The sequence below is a fragment of the Sphaeroforma arctica genome, assembly GCF_001186125.1.
Source record: "Sphaeroforma arctica JP610 unplaced genomic scaffold supercont1.209, whole genome shotgun sequence".
Lineage (NCBI taxonomy): Eukaryota > Ichthyosporea > Ichthyophonida > Sphaeroforma > Sphaeroforma arctica.
The window spans coordinates 32,794-43,635 of record NW_014040349.1 but is presented as its reverse complement, the minus strand read 5'-3'; the positions used below and the strand labels follow the sequence as shown (position 1 = coordinate 43,635).

The following is a 10,842-nucleotide window of genomic DNA, read 5'->3' as shown; positions in this document are numbered from 1 at the left end:
CTATATATTACAGCAGCCTTTTCGCTGAGAATTGTTTCAAAGCTATGACAGACAGCATGCCACCTTGTGTTATAGGAGTTGGAATGTACCCCACAACCGATCACGTACACAAATCCGCACACACTACGTAGCGGATTAGCATTGTGTACTCGAACGTTCCTATATAATAAATATATATACTGAAATCACCTGTCTCATAGCGCAATACATTTTTTTTTGGTTTTTAAAGAGAACAAAAACAAAAACACTCCCTTTTCAGTCTCCTTCACTCGGCGCTTTTGGGTTGATACCCCGTGGGCCATAATGATGTTGAAACCCTTTTGGGTTGATATGACGGACTGATGGATGGGCCCTTTGGTGACGGACCCGCCCGTCTGGGACTCTTCAGCCTTTGGCCAAAAATTGGAGGGATCTGTGAATGTAATAAAACAAAACAAAAACATCGATATTTTTTTAACGGGTACCATAGAGCGGGATATAATATATTTGTGTGATATGAATGTCCTCATACCAACAATTTCAATCAGTTGAACATTTACTTTGCTGGTTCTCCTTCAAGCTGTTAGGCTCCGCTCAACACACGGTAGGTGCTCCGGAACAAATTCAGTGCTTATAAATGTGAACAGATGCTGTATTGTGCTTGTTTACATTTAATCTAAAGATAGTATTTATATATATATATATATATATGTATATATATATATATATATAAGTTCTTTGAAATGCAAGACTCGATTTGTTCTTTGTGAAAACACGCCATCAAGCTTTGCTATAACGTTGATAGCATGGAAACATTTTGTCAAATGCAAAGTACTGCGTCTGTAGACTTAGTATTCGCCTTCGTCTACGGGGAGTAACACATTTTTCAGTTACATCACAGATTATAGTTCGTGGTAGCTGCTGTAGTAGTTCTGTACGGCACACACATGGTACGTTGTGCATGCACCGTACGTGTATCTCCTTCAAGATACGTGTCTATCCTTTCAGGTGATATTTGCTGTGGTCGTTGAGAGCCGCGTTCCTAGGTTTTGCATACATGTAGGAATTACTACATCATGCTGAAGCACCTGCACTGGCTCATACGAATACTATACACTGCCAAGCTCTTGGGTGGTCCGTCAGTATTAACATATCACACTGTCCACCCGACCGCTTTCAGTAGGTGAGAAGGATTGCAAAGGCCACTCATGCACACGTGCATTAGCTCATGCAAACCACTTGCGTCTTCTCTCTGTGTGTCTATAGCTCAGGGCTTTCACACGGCACCCCTCAGTAGTATCTCGTTTGTTATCAACCATGGCCCCTACCGCCAAGTACAACGTTCTGTTCGTCCTCGGCGGACCTGGCGCTGGCAAGGGAACCCAGTGTGAAAAGATTGTGGCGGTATGTGTGTGATGCGACGCTTATAGTCTGCGGTTCTGATGTGGGAGATGTGGGTGCGACAGCTGAGCTTCTACGTCTGCGCACTCACTTTCGTGTGAGATTGTAACTTTGTCTATCGTGCTTTGGGTGCCCCCAGTGAGTGTGAGTAGAAGATAGTAGAGACGGGACGGTAGTGTGGGTGAGGCGTGCTGCAAGCAGTTCTCGGGGTGTATGTGCTACACCTGATTGCAGCGCTTCTTTATTTAGCTAGCTCTCGCACTTGTAACTGTTTCGATTCAATTGTGCTGTGTTGGCATGTCGGCGCACACCTGGGCACGGACCACGCTGCATCTGGTATGTAAGTGATCACGCGGATTGTGTTTATAGCTATGTTGGTGACAGTGACTTGTGGTAATCGAACTTCACGGTGTATACCATATGAAACACGTTTGCGCGCATAAATGTGGGATAGTCCACCACCTATAGTTTGATATTGCTTCTTCTCATCTACGAGTGAACATGCAAGGACGCCCACCTGTACTTCGATAGAAAATTGGATAATGACTACGCTTCGTCTCGGTTATGCGCGTAGATATATGAACGTCTGCATATCCACATACACAATATTAAAAGGAAGTAGTGCCTGCAATTGCGATCTACCAGAGTACATTGCAAGTGTGCGGCATGCGCGTTTCCTTGCACCTCTTTTCCCTTATTTTAGGGCCGTGAGACCCGCCCACAAATTAGTCTAGTAGGGTCGCCAGCGAGAAGCATGCTCACCCGTAGCTAAATTGAAGCGGTGCAATTAACTAACTTCCAGAAATACGGCTACGTGCATCTCTCTGCGGGTGACCTATTGCGGGCCGAGCGGGCCGACAAAACATCTAAGAATGGAGACTTGATTGGTAAGAGCATAGAGGCGTGCTTGCTGCTGTGTATATGTATTTGTCACGAGTGTGGAATCTATCCGCGTACGATGCTTGACTAGGAACTTGCACGCGCATGCGTTGGGGTGATTGTATGTGTGGCTCTACTTATTCACATCACATGTGGCGTCGTTTCACATGTACCAACCAATACGCTATTTCTACACTTAACTCAAATCCTATAATCAACACTAAACCCAAATCTCCATACATTTTGATCGCATAAACAACACTTAACCCAAATCTCCATACATTCTATTCCCATTCTCAACACTAATCCCAAAACTTCATACATTCTAATTCTATATTCAACACCAATTCCCCACACAAACCAATTTTATAATGAACACCTAACCCATATCCCCATACATTATGAATTAATATTCAACACACTTAACCCAAATCCTCATACATTTTAAATTTATATTCAACACTTCGTACGTTCTAATCCCATAATCAACACCTAACCCAAGTTCCCATACGTTCCAATCCTACAGTCAATGCTTAATCCAACTCCTCATATGCATCATAACAGAATGGTACATCACGAACGGTGCCATTGTGCCCGTCGAGATCACCATCGAGCTAATTAAGAATGCCATGGAGAACACGACCAGCACCAACTCCTTCCTCATTGACGGCTTCCCCCGCAACAAAGACAACCTGGATGGGTGGACCAAGATTATGGACGACAAGGCCGAAGTCAAGCAGGTCCTTAACTTTGACCTGTCCGAGGAGGTAGGTGTTGCATACTGCTACTGTAGGTAGGTGTTGCATATTGCTACTGTAGGTAGGCGTTGCATACTGCTACTGTAGGTAGGTGTTGTATACTGCTACTGTAGGTAGATGTTGCATACTGCTACTGTAGGTAGGTGTTGCATACTGATACTGTAGGTGGGTGTTGCATACTGCTACTGTAGGTAGGTGTTGCATACTGCTACTGTTTGTCCCATTAGGCATGGCAGTTCTTAAAGTGTAGATTTATATATCATTACTGTCCTTGCTTCATCCTATGTGAGGAGGCAGGCACTGCAGACTACTTCTGTTTGTACCATTAGTAGTTTAGCTTCTGTTTGTATCATTAGTAGTTTAGCTTCTGTTTGTACCAATAGTAGTTTAGCTTCTGTTTGTACCATTAGTAGTTTAGCTTCTGCTTGTACCATTAGTAGTTTAGCTTCTGTTTGTACCATTAGTAGTTTAGCTTCTGTTTTTACCATTAGTAGTTTAGCTTCTGTTTGTACCATTAGTAGTTTAGCTTCTGTTTGTACCATTAGTAGTTTAGCTTCTGTTTGTACCATTAGTAGTTTAGCTTCTGTTTGTACTATTAGTAGTTTAGCTTCTGTTTGTACCATTAGTATTTAGCTTCTGTTTGTACCATTAGTATTTTAGCTTCTGCTTGTACCATTAATATTTTAGATCCTGAAGTTTAAATTTATACATCATTACTGTGCTCCGCTTCAACCTGTCTCAGAGAACAAGCACTGCACCCGAATACGGCCTGCATGCTGTATTGATGACGGCAGTGATTCTTAGTCGCGCGATGTAAACTCGCCACTCATCATGTGTTGGTAGTGTTGAGCTGCATAGTACTAAGAGCTGGCAAACAACTATAGACCGTACAACAGGCACCGCCTTTTCACCTTCGTGCATTCTCTATTGACCACTCAATGCACAAGCGTGTCTACATGTCTTAGCCTTCCCATCGCATCACAACTCGCAAGTCACTTCACCCCCATTTGTGTGTCTAATATCTTGGTGGGCCAGAGTATTGCCGTGCGTGTGCTTCTGCATGTGTCTCTGCTGCACAAACGTGCCTCCGATCTGAATTAAACACCGGCAGTTCATTTCTGGGGCGTTCCTCAGCCTGCCATCCTGTTGTATGTGCATGCGTGTGCTCTGCCACTTCTCTGCCACACATTACCTTGCTTGGCCAAGTCACTTGTCACATATCCACCTGCTGATTGCGTTGCCGCACAGGAGTGTCTAGCGCGTGCTATGAAACGAGGCGAGACGAGCGGCAGGACTGACGATAACGTGGAGTCGTTCAAGAAGCGTTTCGTCACCTTCAAGGAGTCCACGCAACCCATCATTGACGTATGTGCGGTCTGTGTTTAGGCTTGTGTGTCTGAGTATGCATATGTGGTTCTGGGTATTTTTCGTTTCTGGTAGTTTTGCCTGCCGGTCTGGTTCGCTCGTGCGGCTGTATGAGAGGGTATGGTTTTGCAATATAATTGCTGGAGAATGCACAGAACCATTCCATGACGAAAGGTAGAAGTGGCGTTGTACATTCAGGTTTGTTCAGCTCTTTTTTTGTGCGAGTTTTGTCTCACCCTTTTAGTATCGCTTTTTGTTTTGCGGTGCTACTGGCAGTCGAGTGTTGTGTCTCAATTATTTGAGTTTCTAATATACCGTCAGGCGTGAGATCAAATCTGAAGTGCGTAGCATGACCGCTGGAGCACCTGTGTCATATATCCACCTGAATACTTCTGATACTTCTGTGCTTCGCATGCGAATTCGTTACCCATGAGTCTTCCTCGTGCAAGCCTATACTTGTACCTTGAAGAGCGCCTTGTGTCACTGACTGGTGGGCAGTAGGTCTCCGCGCCGTATCATTATAGTGTGTACTGATGGAACCACATGTGCTTAGTAGTAGCGTGTATGTGGGTGATGGTGATTTGATCTTCATACCAATGACTTGTAGCTGGATTGTTCGGCCTTCAGCAGTACTGGGCTTAGTTTCCTGATCATTTGTGTTTTTTTGTGGAGGTATTTTCTGATCATTTGTGTTATATCTTGTGGGGGTATTTTCTGATCATTTGAGTTATATCTGGTGGGGGTCTTTCCTGATCATTTGTGTTATATCTTGTGGGGGTCTTTCTGGATCATTTGTGTTATATCTTGTGGGGGTCTTTCCTGATCATTTGTGTTATATCTTGTGGGGGTATTTTCTGATCATTTGTGTTATATCTTGTGGGGGTCTTTTCTGATCATTTGCGTTATATCTTGTGGGGGTCTTGCCTGATTATTTGTGTAATCTTGTGGGGGTCTTTCCTGGTTATTTGTGGGCATCTAGTGGGGATATTTCCCGTGTCCGAGTTGCGTGCGCGTAGCCGCGACGTATAGATACGATAAAGAGTGGGCAGTCGCGGTGAAAGGTTGGCCATTCGGATAGGCGAAAATCATCATCTTGACCTACATTTAATTATAGTATCCTCAATTGGTTTAGAAAATATAGTTGTGGTACGATAATATCTCACATAGCGAGAGCGCCTGCAGACCGCCCCAGTGTAAATTCTGTTGCCGCTCAAAGGGAGTCCCATTCTTAGCATTGGCTGATTCTGGCTGTGACGTTCGACTCTGAAATTCTGTATTTTATATAGAGCCTCAATGTGTGAATCATCGTTATTAACGTCTACATTGCACACGAGAATTTGTTTGTTATTGCCCACGAGAATTTGTTTGTTATTGCCCACGCCTGCATGCTGATGTCTCAATGTTTGTAGCTTGTTCTCATCTCACACTCACTTCCGTTCATCGCAACAGCACTTTGAGGTGAAGAATCTCGTGACCACCATCTCATCTGTGCCAGGCCCGGACGAAGTGTTCGTCGAGGTTTGCAAGGTACTAGACAATCTTCAGTAAGCATGTCGAATCTAACATTAGATATCATCTACAATTAGATTAGCAATAAAGTCCTAGAAAGTCATGCCCTTGAATCCACAACTATTAATTTATTTCTAAATTGCTAAATTGTTCTTCGGTATCTTCTTTTTTTTAAACAAAAATTTGCCTCCTGTTGTGGACCTTAGTTTGTGGATCTAATTTGTGCGATTTAATGGGAAGGTGATTAAATTTATGCATGAAATCGAGACCGGGCTGTCAGATTTTTTTACTGACTTGATAGAAACCATTGTTTTTATCTGTAGATATATACCATCTTAAGAGTATTGGCTTTCTAAATTTATTGTGATACCAGTCGCGTCACTATAGTAGAATAGGGCCTAATCGCCATATTCACCTCTTTAGCGGCCCATTTCCGTGCGCGCGTTTAACCGTACAAATTAACTTTCGACAAGTGTTCATACTCTTATCATGCCTCCCGTTATCCAAATTTACTGGCTAGTTTGTTATCAGTTCAAAACATGTAGACTTGTAAGTCATATTGCAACTTAACACGCAACAAATTGGCTGCAATAATCAGGCCATTCTAACCGTTTGGATCGTATGACTTCGCGGATAACTCGGTCGGATGTTGCACAGCAGCAATGGAAGTCGTAAGAGTGAATGATTATATGTATCCGTTGACGCATGACCTGCGAATAGTATGATGCGCCTTCAATAAGTCTACGCTTCAGAAAATGTCTGGTACTGCGGGGGGGGGGGTTCCGTTGTCGCGCTCCACAAAAGCCTCTTGAGTACATATAAAAAATTATGGTGGAATTAAAACCTCCCTTGTGTTTGGAATATGCCAATATCAGATGAGGCAATCACATATAAGAAATAAGAGCCTTGCTATCTCGCTCGACTCGGCGAGAAACACAAGATTTTAGGACGCAGCCATCCAGTATAGGAGCCGGTAGGTAAGTTGACACAACGTGCCATCCCGCGCTCCAATCTGGGCTAAACTCAGCGCCGTGGGCTATTTTTCGGATATTTATGTATTTCTAAATAATCATAATCGGATATTTATGTACTTCTAAATAATCAAATATTTATTTATTTTCGTTTCTTAATTACAAGATTTGATCGTCCGGATGGTAGTACTCGCTAAGCAATCGGTAGATATATGTGGGGGCGTGACCACCGCTGCAAAGAAAAAGAAAAATTGTGATGTCGATGAGTACATTTTTTGTTCTGAATCTGAAATTGAACACAGCCCACCACCAAAGATACGTTTCATATCAAATAGTCTAGATGCGTATCCGTACTCCTTCAAGAAACTCGCCCATATAAGTGACGCTAGCCAGGCGAACATCCGGTCTATGTGTGCACACCACTCACCACTGCATCACCCAGCGTTTGATATGAAAGCAGACAGATGCGCTGAAGGACGTCTTTGTCACCAGATGCATCACTCATGCACTGATAACTGTGCTATGTACTTCACACACGTGGTACACTACACTACATGCACGCACATCTCGATAAGATCTTAGAACACCACACTACATGCTCGCACACATCTATGTGATTTAAAACCGCCACACTACATATGCGCACGCCACTTTATGGCCTTAATCACTATGATACATGCACGCACACCTCTGTGGTATAAAACCCCCACACTACATATACGCACGTCACACTATGATGCATGCACGTACACCTCTTTGTGGTCTCAAACGCAAATACCTGTTGGTGACGTAGAGACTTATCAGATTCGGTGGCACGTAGTCATATAACGGTGTTTGAATCTGGCCAGAATGATGAATACCGGCTGTGCGACCAACAGAAATACGCGATAATAAGTTAGAATGGGAACACCATCAAATGATGACTCTGCGGAGCATGCATGCAGTTTTGGCCTGTCGCCAAGAAGCGAGACGTGGTGATGGAGGCAAACTTTATCAGCGAATATACCACAACGTTGGTGCCCGATCCCGTCATTTCAGACAAATCTGGATTTGAACTACGACAAACTACACCTATGCATATGTTTAGCCCTGGACTCAAGGTGCTCCAGATACCAATTAGTAGCATGCCCTTAGCGGGAATAGAGGGCAAGGAATAGGAACTCTCGTACAGAAGTTAACACTGCATTTGCAATCACATCGACACCCCCGCGAGAAGACAAGAAACCAGTGCAGATCGAGCCAGCAGTCCCCGCGACTAACACAGGCCAATTCAAGTGACACCCACTCCCACGCATACAGCACTGTACGAAATCAGCAACGAACTTTATACACATGCATACATTCATAGCACTAAGTGACAAGTACCACACTCGCTGTCGGTATATACAACTCTCGACCAGAATGATGCATACGCCCATGTATACATGCACAGCACACGACCACAAGCATCGCACTACACCCTTTAGCCTCGATGGTTGATGTGCCCTTGTATACACGCATAGCACTAGAGCTCACGAACCCACTCACCGTCGGCATATTTATACGTCTGTTCTGGGTCACCCACGGCACAGAACTCGTCCGGATCGTACGCGCACGGGAACGTGGTGGCCAGTTTGTATAGAGCAGACAGTACAATCACAGGCACGGCGTGTGCCTCCGCCGCCAATGCTATATTGAGTGTACCTGAGGGAGCCTAGATAGTGTGGTGTGCGAGTGTGAGATAACTGGCATTGTAATGAGCTTCGGTATGATAAGATCCGGCATCAGAAGGGCGATGGGTGTGTGATGATGACCAAAAGGAAATACAACGCGGCGGATTTGTCCTATATGGTCCCCCTTTAAGTACACCAGACATGTGTAAATTCGCATAAAGAGCATTGCTATTTGACGATGATGGCCGCAATTGCGGTACGTTGTCACACAGGCGATGGTTGTACGACGGTACAAGGAGAAGCATTTACAGACGCATAAGCAACGTTGTGTATCTCAACCACAGAAATACACACAACACACCATACACACGTACGTATCACACATACACACACACACTCTCTCTCTCTCGCACACGCATAGATACAAATACATACACGCACACATCGTACACACACACACTGCAACCCATGCACGCACAAGTCTTACCATGAGTCCTCCATCGGCCATGATCCCGTTTGTGCCCACGATGACCTTGTTCACACGCGCCATAATGGCATACACAGCAGCGTCTGTGATGATGGTAGTTGCCATTCCTTCGGCACTGAGTCTCTGTGCTGCCATGTGTCCACCATAAGAAGGAGCGGCTTCCACCACGACCACAAAGAATCGGATGCCCTTCTGTGAATGCCTCTTGTAGGCCGATAGAAGGAAGGATTCGACTGTAGGTGATAAAATGCGTACGTGTATGTGGGTTTGTAGACCGATAGAAGGAAGGATTCAACTGTAGGGGATAGCAGACGTGCATGTATGTGAGTTCGCATTTTATATACGTACACAATAAAACTGGCTTAGAAAAGCCGAGTTGCCTAAGCCCAAGCTATGAACTTGACAACCCCTCACAGACCTGGCTTATCCCAAACAGCCATACACTATTTCCAAAGCAACTCGCTTACCAGTTGTCGAGAGGCCGTACACCAGAATGATTTCGTTGGCATGGATCAAGTCCTGGGCATGCATGGATATGTTATGCCGACTGTTGTCCAGCTCAAGCTTAAGTTCTTTTAGACCCTCCATAAGCGAACCTTTGAGATCCTTCTTCTCCTCCTTGTACGCAGAGTGTTGGTCTAATTTGACAGTTACCAGCCGTTGCAGTGTCTGAGGTGTTGATATCATGTTTTATCAGAAGACGTTTTACGGCAAGTGCTTGACTCTATGTCGGAATAGTCGTATCGCGCATAGACGTACGTGCAGTGTTGAGCAGCGAAACTCTCTTGTGATCTGACCGTGACGAGCGGTTAGGAGGAGATAAAGAGCTCATGTGTGCTTACAGTAGCACATATACAGTACGTACCAATCCACACCCACACAACATGCCAGGTGGGTGCAGATGGCGTGACAGGCCTCGAACAGCGGTGTGAATACGAGAGCATGGAAGCACAATGTACAGATAAATGTAATAGAGGACGAGAGAGAGGTGGGGGGGGGGGGTATAAAGACAACCGAGACACGCATAGAGGCCTGCATCAACCAAGCGCGCGGTGCAGGTATCAGGTAGAACAATGACTCAACTCAGACAACCAGCGGCACACAGATAGACCGATAGACACGCAGCCGTGTGAAGCTTTGCGTGCTCTAGTCATCCAAATACTCTTTCTGCGGGGTCTATTGGCTGTGGAAGTTGTGGGGTGTACGGTTGGTCTGTGAGTAAGCCGTGGGCCGTGGGCCGTGGGGTGGGGCGTACCTTGAGTTGGATGACGTTGGGTGCAGTGGTTTGCTGATTCTGCTGTGATGATTTCCTGTTGGATTCGTCGGCGGCATATTCCTCTCTGATGATGTACAGCACTCGACGGGTCATGGTGCCCACCGTCAGTTCTATTTGCCGAACCGAATCAGATATGAAAAGGGTGGGAGAGGGGGGGCGGAGTAGTAGCAGTCTGAGCGTTTAGGTAAACCGATAGATGCCTGTCTACACACATGTATAACTCGAATGTAATGAAAAATATGAGAGCTACTGAAGAAGGTGGGTGCGAATGGCGAGTGTTTGAGCCTGCGTGTCATTCCCAGGGATTGTTACTCACCGTTTGGCATAGCAGTTGCAACTCGCTTGCCCACCGCACGCACTATATCCATGATTTCCGCAGCAGTATTCCACCTCGATTGTGAGATAACATCACGCATTAGAAGCACAGTGGCTGTAGCTGCATCAAACGATCCCTTGATATCCCTGATGGCAAAATAGAAGGACGTGAAAAGTGTAAATTTTATACAGAACGTTTATATGTGTGTATATGTATGTATTTCTGTATGTAAATATGTGTATATGTATA

At 44.9% G+C, this 10,842-nt stretch overlaps 2 protein-coding genes across 2 annotated transcripts in view; one reads left to right on the top strand and one right to left on the bottom strand.

The window, feature by feature from the left end:
• The first annotated feature begins 471 nt into the window (after window positions 1-471).
• SARC_03911 (hypothetical protein) lies at window positions 472-6,009 on the top strand. The gene is made up of 6 exons (XM_014302281.1): window positions 472-583; window positions 1,246-1,383; window positions 2,183-2,267; window positions 2,824-3,026; window positions 4,266-4,382; window positions 5,832-6,009. Exons 1-6 carry the CDS (start codon window positions 500-502, stop codon window positions 5,928-5,930), a joined length of 726 nt encoding a protein of 241 aa, XP_014157756.1. The 5' UTR covers window positions 472-499; the 3' UTR covers window positions 5,931-6,009.
• Window positions 6,010-6,991: 982 nt separating this feature from the next.
• SARC_03910 (hypothetical protein) overlaps window positions 6,992-10,842 on the bottom strand; it is a 4,602-nt gene continuing 751 nt past the window's right edge. Inside the window, exons 2-8 of the mRNA XM_014302280.1 lie at window positions 10,594-10,739; window positions 10,257-10,387; window positions 9,469-9,670; window positions 9,002-9,234; window positions 8,390-8,555; window positions 7,641-7,725; window positions 6,992-7,094 (exon numbers count right to left, since the gene is read on the bottom strand). Coding sequence (XP_014157755.1) covers window positions 7,022-7,094; window positions 7,641-7,725; window positions 8,390-8,555; window positions 9,002-9,234; window positions 9,469-9,670; window positions 10,257-10,387; window positions 10,594-10,739 — 1,036 coding nt within the window. The 3' untranslated portion in view covers window positions 6,992-7,021. The remainder of the gene's footprint in view (window positions 7,095-7,640; window positions 7,726-8,389; window positions 8,556-9,001; window positions 9,235-9,468; window positions 9,671-10,256; window positions 10,388-10,593; window positions 10,740-10,842) is intronic.